At 37.2% G+C, this 14,262-nt stretch overlaps 2 protein-coding genes across 2 annotated transcripts; both read right to left on the bottom strand.

Annotated features, from left to right (window-relative positions):
• Positions 1–425: 425 nt before the first annotated feature.
• On the bottom strand, positions 426–8,469 carry LOC116165727 (prolyl endopeptidase). The gene is made up of 14 exons (XM_031480391.1): positions 8,377–8,469; positions 8,106–8,228; positions 7,847–8,054; positions 7,636–7,797; positions 7,563–7,585; positions 6,259–6,398; positions 6,047–6,206; positions 5,797–5,997; positions 5,565–5,750; positions 5,397–5,510; positions 5,202–5,350; positions 1,095–1,307; positions 689–1,022; positions 426–633 (listed from the first exon to the last, which is right to left on the bottom strand). Exons 1-14 carry the CDS (start codon positions 8,416–8,418, stop codon positions 568–570), a joined length of 2,121 nt encoding a protein of 706 aa, XP_031336251.1. The 5' UTR covers positions 8,419–8,469; the 3' UTR covers positions 426–567.
• A 1,192-nt stretch (positions 8,470–9,661) lies between these two features.
• On the bottom strand, positions 9,662–10,986 carry LOC116165619 (DNA-(apurinic or apyrimidinic site) lyase). The gene is made up of 4 exons (XM_031480206.1): positions 10,807–10,986; positions 10,278–10,758; positions 9,918–10,227; positions 9,662–9,863 (listed from the first exon to the last, which is right to left on the bottom strand). Exons 1-4 carry the CDS (start codon positions 10,936–10,938, stop codon positions 9,746–9,748), a joined length of 1,041 nt encoding a protein of 346 aa, XP_031336066.1. The 5' UTR covers positions 10,939–10,986; the 3' UTR covers positions 9,662–9,745.
• Positions 10,987–14,262: the final 3,276 nt, after the last annotated feature.

Raw genomic sequence — 14,262 nt, 5'->3', positions numbered from 1 at the left:
GTTAAAGACAAACATATCTCATATTGTAAAGATAATATGTGCGCATGCGTAGTCAACTTCCTTGTTTATGAAGATATTTCCTGGACAATGGATTCTAAAATATAAAATAGGGACAGTTTTTAGTTTTAGATGAAATAAACGGTTATGTAGAGGGTAACAAAATAAAAATTTGGCATAAAGGCAATTTTTAAAAAAATGTTCGGACTAATCCCATGAGGCAAGTAAGTAATTAGCATTTACAGCAACCAAAAATTCGCAAAACAATATATCAAAGTGCGTACTATATAACATCTTAAAACACAGCAAGTTCATACAGAGAAGGATGTCAAAAAATCCATCTTCTCGACCAAAAATCATAACGCACTTCAACAGTAGCACTTTGCACAGCTGAATAGTAAATATGGGAATAAAATTTAATTACGTTATGCTTATGAACAAATGGTGTAGAAAATTTATTAAGAAATTTAACTTTGATTTTCACATTAACATAGGCGCATTGTATTACAATTTGGTAGAAATATTAACACATTTAAACAATCAACGTATAAACACAAATTTTACAAAATTTTAATCGAAATACTGTAAATTTAAAGATTTTTGCATGAAACACAACATCTCTGCCTGCTCCTCGATCTTAAAAAAATATATAAATAAATTACCAATTGCGCATTTAATAAAAAGTACTTACCAGCTTAGATGTTGGTTTTCCAGCACCATGCCCAGAGTTCGTATCAATACGTATGAGTAACGGTTTCGTCTGATCATATGATTGGCCAACCTTATATTGTAGTTCCGCAATAAACTTATATGAATGCAAGGGGACTACTCTATCGTCATGGTCACCAGTTAGCAGCAAGGTGGCAGGATATTCCACTATTCCTTTCTCTGTCGGTCGCTTAATATTGTGTAGTGGGGAGTATTTAAACAAATAATCAAATTGGCCAGCGTCATCGGAACATCCATAGTCTGACTTCCATGCGTATCCAATGGTAAATTTATGGTAGCGCAACATGTCTAACACCCTAAACGATAAGATTAACACCCAATAATACTAACACTTCACAAAGGATAATAAAATTGCTCATTACCCTTACCCCACTAAACATAAAGCACATCCGTACAAATAAGGTTGCTGATTGATGCAGGCAGCTACCAGCAAACCACCATTTGATGCCCCCTGAATAGTTAATTTCTCGGAGCAAGTGTAGTCCTTGTCTATCAGGTACCATGCCGCTCGTTGAAAATCATCAAACACGAGTTGCTTATTCTTAAAGCGGCCCGCGTTATGCCATTTTTCTCCATATTCACTGAAATGGACAATCATCACATCAACACTAAAATAAATATCTACAAAAACAGTCTGATTTAATAACTCTTTCTCTCTCTCCAAAAAAAGCACAAGATAATAACAAAGAACGGGAATGATTAGGGAGTTGGGGGTGAAGGCCATAGGGATAGACCAAAAAGACTACCAGGAGAAGAAGAAAATCAATATAATAATTAAGATATGATCTGAAAGAGAAGGATGAAATAATTTATTTCAGAGATCCTAAAGGTATGGGCAGAGGTTAAGGGTGTGCACTGCACTCTGCAGAAAATAAAACCCGCGGCAGTTGTGCAACTAGAGAACTGGATGGAAAAAGATACTGAAAACAAAAAAGCAGCTGAGAGAAACCCAATATTTCATTCACCATGACCTAACCAGGAACGAACTACAGAAAGATATGGCGTGGTTTAAGAATCAACATGGAGAAGACAAAGGATATTGGAAGTGTAAGAGGGAAAGAGAACAGAAGAGCGTAGAAATTTGATATTCAGATCGGAGGACGAAAATCTGAATGAAATAGAAGGAGCGGAGGACTTTAGCTATTTAGGAGCGATGTTATCCAACATGGGGGCACGACGAAAACGAAATAAATAAAAGAATAGTACAAGGGTGCGGGATCCCTATTGCGAATTTTGATCTCAAATAGTGTATCGCAAAATGCCAAGATCATACTTTATAACTTCATAAAAGGATACACTGGCTGGGCCATATAAGGACCCTAGGAGAGAAAATTGGCAACAAGACAAGTCATGCAGCAGGGAGTGAAAAGAAAGACGACAAGAGGGAGGTCGAAAAGAAAGTGGATAGACTTAAAAGAAATCGGTACCCACCATTAGGAAGAAGCAGCCATCGAAAGGAGGAGGTGGAGGAAAATAACCCAACAAGCCCACTGTAGAGCTATACCATATATATAATTCCGAATTAAAAAATTTGTTTTGCGCATGCTGATCTGGTGGGAGAGAATCAACTCCTTAAGATGCGTTGTTAAAATTATGTAAGAGTGAATATCTTGAGGATCGTTCAGTATTCAGTTGTATCAGATTTTTTTGCATAACTTTATTAAAAGAGGGAGTGATAGAACAGGAAAATTAGTTGTAGAAGGAGTAGAAGCGCACATTTTTCCAAATAAATTCTGAAATTGTACCCAATACTACTTCTTCGGCCCCTATCTCACGAGGGGCAAATAACTCCTTAAATATGGTGTACATCTGGAATTTTTAATTACTTGATTACCTTTTCAATACTTTAATTACGTTTTGAGTATGTTTTGAGTCTTTTCATTACCTTCAAATACATTTCCAGTATTTTGATTACATTGTGAATATTTTAATTATCTTTTCAATATTTTAATTCCTTTTTCAATCTTTCAATTACAATTTCAAATACCTACTTTCATTACTTGTTGAGTATTTTGATTACATGTTTGATAATGGTAAGGTCAAGTTGTTGACCCGTCATGTTGGCTTGCGTACTGAAATACTTAGTGAACAAGGTCAAAAACCGCGTGCGCATCAGTTTCGCAGGGAAATATCTCCCTTATTAGCAGTTGTTTTAAGTTACTTATTGTGAACTCCTTAGTCGTTTACAATACAGTATTTAAGAGTGTCGGTCCGTTTGTACTCTCATTTACGGCTGAACCGATTAGAACCAAATTTGGTACACAAATTTTTAGACAAAAAAGGAAGAGCTTAAAAATCTTTGGATAGAACGCGCAGGTGTACGGATGGTATCTGTGCCAGCCACGGCAATTTTTTTCTGAATCATGTTACTCTTAATACATAAGGTATGGGTAAAATCAGTAGTAGGCTCTGGTAAAATCCTTTCGCTTAATCTCAGCTGAAATTTGTTTCTTTTACTTCCACTATCCCTCCCATGCAGAACAACGAGCGAAAGTGTGACAGCGTCGCAAAAAAACAAAAGGATTGCTACAGAAAGATTAAACAATTGGATGTAAAAAAATTATGCTCCCAAGGTCACACCTCGACGCCAGTCAGCCTGTACCGCCCATTCATAAATAGCAAACGCGTTTTCCCTTCGGAAAAATCCGCAGCATTTTTGTACAACTTTGCTTTTCCAAAAAAATTGAAAAAAGTGGGGAAGGGTCAATTTTCGCATGCAGGCGGACGCGTCTACCGTTTAAAAAAATACATCCCCGCCCGGCCGATCAGTGACTGCAGTTCGTCAGTCCGGGTCGATCTGAGACAATTTTTTTTTCGGGGCTCAAAAAAAGGCAGTGTATAAACCTTCCTTTTTTTACCAAAAATCGACTGCACCAAAATTTCTCGGGAAAACACTTTTTCTTATTAATTTTGGTGCGTAGAATCCAAAACAATTCGTACTTTTTCGATCAGACTTCTCAATCAAAAGTTATAGACTAGAACCAATTTCGAAAGAAAATTCAAAGGGCTGTAACTTTTGAACTAGTAGCCCAATCTTGGAACTGTTTGAAATTATGGATTCTACAGGCCACGTTCTATAAGAATTTTTTTTTCCGGGTCGATCTGAGACAATTTTTTTTCGGGGCTCAAAAAAAGGCAGTGTATAACCTTCCTTTTTTACCAAAAATCGACTGCACCAAAATTTCTCAGGAAAACACTTTTTCTTATTAATTTTGGTGCGTAGAAACCACCATACAGTACTCGACTTACTTAGGATTTTTTTAGTAGGAAGATACTAATGCTATTAGTAGTTTCCAAAGGGCCCACTGAGTGTGACAGTTCAAAGTGATACTTTGAACTCGTTTACAATGGATATGCCTAACCAATTATAGTAGGTACAATATGGTATAATAGTCCTCGACTTGAATTGAAAGTTGGCATCCTTTCCAGTGAAACGAGAAGTGGATAGCGAAAAGGAATAATTCAAAAAGTGACGTTTATCAAATATATAGAGTCTCCAAATACTTCTTAATTAGGTACTTCAAATATATTCAAGTACATCTCAATTACTTAAATTACTACTTTCGAGTATTTGAATTATCTATGATTATTTATTAAATATTTTGATTCTATTGAAAATGTTCTGATTACTTATTAAATGCTTGATTACTTTTCAAATATTTTAAGTCCTACAAATACACGTTAATTACTTACAAATACCGTTAAATATCAAATATTTTAAATATGGTGTACACTTTTTTGGAAGTTGTTTGCCCCTCGCTATCTCAGCACCATAAGAGATAAAAGAATATATGTTTTCATGTATTTATTTGTGTGCAGATTTAAAAACGCAACTGCGAACTGATTCGCGTTCAAGGTTATAATATATTATTGTGATTTATTAGTGTTTTTGTTTTACTTCCATCTACCCTAAAATGCCAAGAAAAAGAGTCAGTTTCTAACTGCTGAACAGTCAGTACCTTGTACATTCAATGTCATGTTTATTTCTTGTTAGCAATTAACTGTTATAAAGTTTTCATTCGCTACATTGTTTATTTGGTTAAGACGCCGCAAAATTACAATTTAAATCGAGAAACGCTGTGGTGCTAGCCTAAATTTATCATAGGGGAATTGTGGACATCACGAGTTCAGTAAATTGCCACTGCAAAGGATAATTACCACACACACAAACACATTAGAACTCAATTCTGATGACCATACTCTGGGAATTAATGAACTAAAAAGCTGTGTGGTCTACACATGTCCTGTAAATACAAAAACATTGGTTCATTTTTCTCTTCTCTCTAAATCAGGTATTGAGACAAAATATTCAGGACCCTAAAGTTGTAGGTAATGCTCTCGGTAATGCTATTAAGCCATTACAGAACAGACCACAACAGCAACACAAAGCAAATCAATTACCTTTTAAAGAACTCAGTATACAATACAAATGAACTGATTTAAATCTGTATGCCATTAAGATTCAGAATCCTTACCCGCCTCCACGAATGTTGGCAACAGCGAAAATCCCATTGAATTTATCCATGAAAACCAGTCTGGACACAGAAAAGCTTGGGCCAATGGTAACGTTAAACCCTCCATAACCATACAAAAGGCACGGGTTCTCTCCCTCCATCACTAAATTCTATCAAAGCTTTTGATTAGAAATCGCAAGGTACGACGCCACCTACCTTTTTGTGCACGATAGACATGGGGATTTGTGTTCCATCTATAGCAGAGTAAAATACCTGTTTACAGATATAATTATCTGGGTTAAAGTTGGGCAATACAGTTTGATGCCATTTCTATAATTAAACATTATACCGATCTACATGAATTAAAAATGCAATTATACTTACAACTAAATTTAGTGGCTCTTCAGTAAAATCAACTGTATAGATGTCATATGGTATGAGGAATGACGTGAATCCGAAAAACATCCTGCTGTCATCACGTTTGCCGGAAAATCCACTCACACTTCCATGAGGAAGTGGAAACTCGAGTACTTTTTGGTAATTATCCATTGAGTACAATGAAAGAGTATCCTTAAACAAATGTTTAGCCTTTTGAATATCAAACTATTTAAAGTACCTTGACGTCCCGTATATAACAAGTTACTATAAAATAACCGTTAATAGGCTTTGCCCAATCTAAAACGTCCCTAGAATGTTCTGGTATCACCACTTTCCAGTTTTCTTCCGCATAATTATTGAAGTCAATCTCAATTAGTTGGTAATTGGGCGCATTGTGGTTAGTCAAAAAAATAAATTTACTTCCGTTATTTGCGACAAACTAAAATCCCAAGGAATAAATGAAAACGAGAAAAAACAATTACACTCACCTCAAAATCGCTTTTAAACTCTGTTACAATAGGTGTAACGGGTAATTTTCCCGTAATAGTAGTTACATCCTTTAAATGGCAAAAACTTAACAAGTTATTTTTACAACCTTTGACGGGGGTTAGCACCAGATACTCTCTGCAGTCGCTAATGGTTGTTTGACTGCAACAGACAAAAATGAGAACAAACCGCGATACGTTCAAAATATTCAAACCATCGTATCTCCGGATCATCGAATTCTACAATAACGACATCTTCCGATTGCGGAGTTCCTAATTTATGACAATAAAGCTTTTGGTTTGTACTTGTTTCGGTTTCGGAACCGTCAGTCTTTCCTGTTTGGTCTAGATATGCCTAAAAGCATTTGACATTCGTGAATCATCAGGGAATTATTCTTTTGTGCAATTTTATCAAATAATAAGGCGAGGCAGTCACTCACGCGAGTGGCTGAAGCGCATTTTTCACATGGTCTGTGAATTCAAAATCATCACCAAATTTATTTTTATTGTAAACTTCTTTTTTGTTTGTTTATTTTAATTAACCACAATTCAGTAATTCCACACAATGTTGACTGCATTTGCAAATATGACAATTCTTGTATTATTATTGAATACACACTGTACAGAATTTAGAAATAAACCTATTGATGTGAGTCATTAGTTATTGGGGTTACACGGCCTATAAAATTTGAGAAGTGGCCGCTTTTCACCCAGTTGACCCAATCAATCTGTAATTAGACTGCAAGGCTTCCAAGTCTACAAGCTAGCTGCACCACTCTATAATATTGAAAGCAATGTAATGTTGCTAACAAAAGGTTGGTTCCCCTTATGGGATTGCTCCAACAAGATATATATTAGCTTAACCTATTAAAATTTCATTGCCAAGTGGGGTTGAAGTGCCTCAGATTAAGGAAGTCTTTATATGACCTTTAAGCAAGCCATTCCATACATTTTTTTATTCAGTATGGTTTTGGTGCAGGTCCAGCAGATTCATGTGTATATACCGGAACTATCAACAATGATCGTGTGATCCTGCAAGTTTTTAAATGTGCTTTAAAAATGCAGAGTTCACCTGGTATTACTCAAAGCATCCCGCGTACTGTATGAGATGATTTTACTCCCATGCAAAACAAGAGTGCATATCAAGTGATAAGAAGTAGTCAGCTGCAGTTAATACATAGCATGCAGTTGGCGAGATACTAAAATTAATAAATTTATATGTACCATTTTATGCTTCACGGTCGTCTACCAAATTTTATTGCTCTAAACCGAACACAAACATATTGGCTGCTTCTCCTATTCATTTTATGTGTGCAAATTTCAATAGAATATCAAATATGTGCGACATCCACTTCTCACATCTAGATAGTATCTTATTAACTCTTAGGCACGAATAAAGTACTTGATTTGTAATTTCTTAATTTATATACTTAAAATTTTCTTTTTAATCATTTTTCTATAAATTCTACTTACTATAATCTTTTTTTTCTTTTTCTTATATACCTATAATGCGCCTTACGTTTAGCTTTAATAGTAATTGACCTGTAATTGGATGTATTTATATCTGTCGGTCAATAAACATTATTCCGAACCGCTAGTACTAACACCATATGCCAAGGTTTTTCCATCTAACGAAAACATATAGGCAACCATTGCCACCGTCCCGTCTTCGGAGAATGTGTTGGGATCTAGGAATATTTGGCCTCGACCATTTAGCTGCTCAAACTTGTACATAACGCTCTGGTTTTGCAAACCTAAAATTATCAATTTTTATATCGTAACACTAAAAAGATGTGTGCTTACCGCTGTTCTTCAACTGATAGTACTTTGTACCATGTAGTTGAGGCGACGACACTTTCGGATAATTCCACACACTTGTCAAACATTCTATGATCGACTGCTTAAACTCGCAACTGTCAATATATGGAGTGGTCATCGCATTCTGTTTCTCTATAAATTCTCTAGTTTCTTCGGAGTCGGGATTTTCAAGCCAACGGTATGGGTCGGCTACCTACAAACCTTGACTTTAATAAAAATATTACACAAGAAAGCAAACACGAACCGGTATCCCATGATATACATCTATGACCCGGTTATCTCTTCGCACATCAGGATAGCGAAAAAACGGCATCTTTTTATTAATACTTAAATGAGATCTGAGAAGCGACACTTGCAAACACTGCACCTGAAAAACCAACAGCTTAAGTTTACGCGCCAACTGACAAAAAACGAAAATTCAGGGTGACGTTAACAAAAACTAAATAGACTTATTCATCCCGTATTTGTTATTAATTACTACGTAAGTACCTAATGTTTAAAAATAAAGAACTTACAATACAATTTCGATATTTTCTAAAAGCCGTTAACGTGAACATAACCACCTACCTCGTCATGCCTTCTGCTTGTAGCTAGCTAGTAGCTACCGGTAGGGTAGATGGCGCAGTTAATATAGTGCAGTGGCGTATCCTGCAAGGCGTTCATAAATCGCTACCAGTGGCGTCCTAAAATTGCTAAAAAGAAACAATGAATTTTGATAAAGCAGCCCGTTTAGAAAAGGGAATGGCTAAACATTGCATGTTAATAAGAAAGTACATAAATCGAGAATCTTCTCTAAATATATTCATTTGTCTAAAACGTTTAGCGCTTTACTCGCCTTAAAGTTTTTAAACACTTTAGAGGCGTCAAGACGAGACATGTCAATTTCTTATGACTTTTAAATTGACCTTTGCTACATTTTTTGCTAGTTTATCCTCTGTACGGACTGTACGTCCTAATGACCTAATATAATCAAAGTATTAGAGTAATTTTTCCCACTTTTACCAACCCTTTAGGCTACAATCTTTCGGAAATGTTCATTAATGTTCTATCAGTCTAAAACAAGTCGATTTTCTACTAATTTGAGAAGCAACACTATATAGTTTTCATTATACTTTTTGTAATTTGTCCAATGTAACCAAATTAGAGTAATATTTCTCACTTCTGGTGCCAGCTCTGCCTTTCAGAAATATTCGTTTCTCGGTTTTAGAAGCAAAATATAGTATTTGCCATCTTTTTTGTAGCTGCCATCAAGATTGATACCTCGGCTTGGAGCACAGTTGCTTTTTGTCCTAGGCTCACATTTTCTGCAGCCCTGTCTATTGTTTCCATATCCTTTACAGCCGTTTGAACCAGCTGTGTAATAAACGATTCTATTCGCCATGTCTTTCTATTATTACCTTAGAATGATATAATTATACAGGGGATAAACAAATATGTAAATCATCTAACAAAGTGATACTACACCCTACGGCATTTCGTTAAATTTAAATTCATATAAATAAGTAATAGGAAATTATATTATTACTAGTGCGATAGATGCAGTGTTGTGGAGACAAGTTTTTTGTATTTCATTGAACCATCCTCTGCTCATTGCAGGAAAGTCACAGAGAATCTTATTTTATCAAGGTATAAGCCTATAAACAAATAATTCAATCCAAATAGGTAGACACTATTTGAATAATTCCATCTTTTCAAGACACATTTAACTTTTGGAATTAGAAACATCACAAACAAAACACTTCACCTTTCACACAGTAAATAGCACCTTAGGTGTATCTATCCACTTATAACAGAAACCGATTTTAGCATTTCATGTTTAATACTGACAAAAATAGATTACACATACTGAGTTAACATGAGAGATACATAATAGACAAACAGCAGTTAAATATTCATAAACAAAGTTATGGGACAATGGTCAGACCCAAACACTCCACTTCTAATCTTGTTATCACAGACATTATCAACAAGCCTGTCTGATACAATAAAATAATCTAGTCGCCTGAAAACCGAACCATTAGCAAGTGCAACTACTATAATTTTTATTTTTTCTTACCATCCAACATTGTTAGAACGTGCATTTCTCATGTACGTCCAAAAAGTGTACGCGCCAGTTTGATCGGGATACAGTTTACGGAACGTGTCAACATACCCATCGGACAAAAAATCAGTCATTCCTTCGCGTTCTTCCTTGGTAAAGCCCGCATTTTTTGTATTTGTTTTGGGATTAGCCAAGTCGATTTCACTATGAGCTACATTCATATCTCCGCAGATGATCACTGGTTTTTGCTTGTCTAGCTCTTTAATAAATTTCTTAAATATTTTATTCCATTCAAGACGTTTTGGCAAAGTAACCAGACGTCTTCCTGCAAATAAATATTGTTAGAATGTCCGTAGTTTTATCATAGTATATTACCAGCATTCGGAACGTATACGCTAACAACATAGTACTTTTCATATTCCGCAGTTATACAACGTCCTTCAGTATCATGCTCATCATTTCCAATTCCATATTTTATGGATAGGGGCTCAACAAGGGAGAATAAAGCAACCCCCGCATAACCCTCCTTGTTGCTGTTATGCCAAAACATTTTGTAATCTTGCAATTCCTTTATATCATCTGGCAACTTATCTTCACTACATTTCGTTTCTTGCAGACACAAGATGTCAGGCTTTTCATACTCGAGGAAAGAAAGACCGTCCTTTTGCACCCAGGCACGTAAACCATCCACATTCCAATTAGAGATGCGAACATTAAACGTTTCGCCATGCTTATTCTTTGTAGTGCACGAATAATCGATTGCCTCGTAGTCTGTGGGACATGTTTTTTCCTTTTTTTTTGCGGCTGGCTTTTCCTTTTTGGTTTTCTGCGACTTCGCCTTTTCACTGCCTCCTTCCTAGAATGTTTTTGAAATTTAGGTTAGAAACGCCTTCATTTATTATACCTCGTCGCTGGCTGCTTTTCTTTTTTTCGGTGGCATCGCACTGATTCTACGCTGTTCTAGGCTGATAATTAACTTTTTTGTAACAAGCGTTAACGATTTATTATTTACAAAGAAATTGCGAAGCACTTGCATTTACAATTACAAAGGAAGACTCAACGAGCTTTACCGCTCTTTTGAAACACGAAGTGCCAACTACGCTGCCAACCTTCACAGGCCTTGCGACTTCCGGTAGGCAACACATCATACATTTATCTAATTATTTGCACAAATAGACATTAATTTTCTTTCCTTGTTGGACTAGGCACTATATAGTGACTTTTTTTTCAAAATCAAGTCGCCTGTGGCGGATGACCAGACTGCGGCGCATGTTAACGACTCTGGCTAGGGCAGTAGACAAACTGCCAAGAAGGATATGCAGGAAAAGGGAATGTCATGAACCCTGGTTCCTGTTCCTGCCATTGAAAAGGAATTAAGGGGACGGCAAGCCCATGCAGTGGAGGCACCCATCGGAACGCCCACACGGACACCTGAATGATCTTGACTCGTATTTCGGTGTGCGTAGTGATGATTATAAGTGGATCGTCGGGGCAGAAACCCAGGTTGGTAGTGACGAAGATCGTCGCCGTGGACCAACCTCTCAAGATAAAGGAGCCCCTCGGATAGAGGACGGCCGGCGAGTGGTATGGCTCCTTTCCTTCGGGAAGGGGCTACCAGTCAAGCCCTGGGCAAACGGCTCTGCCCAGGTGAGACCGCATTTGCGCACTACACTACTCATTGGAATTGAATGGACGATTTCAAAACAAAGAAACCGAGTATCCTCAAAAGGGGTACGGTAACGTGGCAGATTCATCTAAAGAGGGGACGGCTTGGTGGGCTGCTCAGCCTCCCGTAAGACTCAGAAGAGGCTCCACCTACCAAGCAGCTGCCTGAGTTGATAGAGTACTGTCGAAATGGTGGGATCCCTTTTGTGGTTGGCTGTGATAAAAAGGCACACTATGTTGTGTGACGCAGTGGCGTACGTAGAAATTTATTCTGGGGGGGGGGGGGGGATTTAAACAAGTTCGTGGCACATACAGTCACCCAATGCGTACTAGAAGGGAGGGGATGGGGGGGGGGGGGGGGGGGGGGGGGGGGGAAATAGAAATTGGGTTGCACAGGCGAAAAAGATTAGATTAGAACGGTATTTTACTTCTTACTGCTGACAGGTCCTTTTATTGCTTTTGCTTTAATTAGTCAATAGGTATATTTATGGGCAAAAAACCAATTTCGACAAAAAATTCAAAGGGGTGTAACTTTTGATCTAGTAGTGCGATCTTGGAACTGTTTGAAATTATGGATTCTACAGGCCACATTCTATAAGAAAATATTTTTTTCCGGTCGATCTGAGACAATTTTTTTTCTGGGCAAAAAAAAGGCAGTTATTACCTTCCTTTTTTACGAAAAATCGACTGCACCAAAATTTCTCGGGAAAAAACTTTTTCTTATTAATTTGGGTGCGTAGAATCCAAAACGATTCGTACTTTTTCGATTAGACGTCTCAATCAAAAGTTATGGGCAAAAAATCAATTTCGACAAAAAATTCAAAGGGCTGTAACTTTTGATCTAGTAGTCCGATCTTGGAACTGTTTGGAATTATGGATTCTACAGGCCACATTCTATAAGAAAATTTTTTTTCCGGGTCGATATGAGACAATTTTTTTTGAGGGCCTCAAAAAAAGGCAGTGTATAAACCTTCCTTTTTACCAAAAATCGACTCCACCAATATTCTCGGGAAAAAAACTTTTTCTTATTAATTGGGTGCGTAGAATCCAAAACGATTCGTACTTTTTCGAATTAGACGTCTCAATCAAAAGTTATGGGCAAAAAATCAATTTCGACAAAAAATTCAAAGGGCTGTAACTTTTGATCTAGTAGTCCGATCTTGGAACTGTTTGGAATTATGGATTCTACAGGCCACATTCTATAAGAAAATATTTTTTTCCGGTCGATCTGAGACAATTTTTTTTTCTGGGCAAAAAAAAGCAGTTTATTACCTTCCTTTTTTACCAAAAATCGACTGCACCAAAATTTCTCGGGAAAAAACTTTTTCTTATTAATTTGGGTGCGTAGATTCGTACTTTTTCGAATCCAAAACGATTCGTTCTTTTTCGATTAGACGTCTCAATCAAAAGTTATGGGCAAAAAATCAATTTCGACAAAAAATTCAAAGGGCTGTAACTTTTGATCTAGTAGTCCGATCTTGGAACTGTTTGAAATTATGGATTCTACAGGCCACATTCTATAAGAAAATATTTTCCGGTCGATCTGAGACAATTTTTTTTTCTGGGCAAAAAAAGGCAGTTATTACCTTCCTTTTTTACCAAAAATCGACTGCACCAAAATTTCTCTGGAAAAAACCTTTTCTTATTAATTTGGGTGCGTAGAATCGAAAACGATTCGTACTTTTTCGATTAGACGTCTCCATCAAAAGTTATGGGCAAAAAAAATTCCTGTTTTCAAAATTTAAAATTCTTATTTTCGTCATTTCGTGAAAGGCAGGACGCAGGTACCTCACCTCAGTAGCAGTACTAAGTACCTATTTGTTATTTTGGACATCAATGTAGCGAATTGCTGATCGATGCCGAATAGCCAAATCCAGGCCACTGGGCAGACGAACACGAACTCGAGGGGCGACCACCTCCTACGGTAGGTACTTGAAAACAACTGATTTGAATGTTTTAAATCAGGGAGCAGCCCCCACCTTCGTCACAGCGCAGAGGCAGGAGATTAACGATCTTACGTTGGGCTCCTTTTCAATAGCCCACATGATCACAATTTGGAGCATGTCTGATGAACCGTGGCTTTCGGGCCACAGGCACATTTTTTTCCAACTAAACCTGGCATTCTGAGAGTAGGACATTATTACTTATGAGTTAGTCCCGACCACCTATCAATGGACGGTCGGAGAGGGGCGCAATATTGGTGTTTGCCATAGATGCCCCTGCTGACTGGGACTGCTATACGTGACGAAACTGTTGGAGCGGTATGTCCCCGAAAGCTGGAAAAAGGGAAGAGTTGTGTACCTCTCTAAACGAAGACGGAGCGTATACACAGGGATACGCGGACGATCTCGCGATCGTCATAACTAGAAAGTTTAAAAACACAGTGAAAAAGCTTATTCAGAAGGCTCTTAAACAGGTACCCATAGCTTCTCCATTAATCCGAAAATTCCAGCAAAAAGGCCACTGCATGGCCATGGGTATATAGAAAGGCTTTTGACTGTACATTGGGCTTGCCTCCTCGAGTGTACGGTGGCCTGCCCTGCGCAGGGCAACTCACAGAAAGCAGCTAGGAATAAACTCAAGGTAATAAAACAAAACACAAACAAATGGAAACCACCAGATTTAAAATAGAAAGAAGAGTAGTAAAATACACTAGGTAAGGATAGGTCATATAAACTAGATACTTATTATCCAA

The sequence above is a fragment of the Photinus pyralis genome, unplaced genomic scaffold (genome assembly GCF_008802855.1).
Source record: "Photinus pyralis isolate 1611_PpyrPB1 unplaced genomic scaffold, Ppyr1.3 Ppyr1.4_LG3a, whole genome shotgun sequence".
Classification (NCBI taxonomy): domain Eukaryota; kingdom Metazoa; phylum Arthropoda; class Insecta; order Coleoptera; family Lampyridae; genus Photinus; species Photinus pyralis.
The sequence above is the reverse complement of the archived record's forward strand: the minus strand, read 5'-3'. Positions and strand labels throughout refer to the sequence as shown.

What these genes read in the sequence shown, in the direction of transcription:
- LOC116165727 (XM_031480391.1), bottom strand. Translation starts at nt 8,418, where the DNA reads ATGTTCACGTTAACGGCTTTTAGAAAATATCGAAATTGTATT. An exon ending in ATATGGTGTTAGTACTAGCG is followed by an intron (nt 7,586 to 7,635) that starts GTTCGGAATAAT and finishes ATCCAATTACAG; the next exon opens with GTCAATTACTATTAAAGCTA. An exon ending in AAGAGCCACTAAATTTAGTT is followed by an intron (nt 5,511 to 5,564) that starts GTAAGTATAATT and finishes GTTTAATTATAG; the next exon opens with AAATGGCATCAAACTGTATT.
- LOC116165619 (XM_031480206.1), bottom strand. Translation starts at nt 10,938, where the DNA reads ATGCAAGTGCTTCGCAATTTCTTTGTAAATAATAAATCGTTAACGCTT. An exon ending in CGTATACGTTCCGAATGCTG is followed by an intron (nt 10,228 to 10,277) that starts GTAATATACTAT and finishes ATTTATTTGCAG; the next exon opens with GAAGACGTCTGGTTACTTTG. An exon ending in CGTTCTAACAATGTTGGATG is followed by an intron (nt 9,864 to 9,917) that starts GTAAGAAAAAAT and finishes TTCGGTTTTCAG; the next exon opens with GCGACTAGATTATTTTATTG.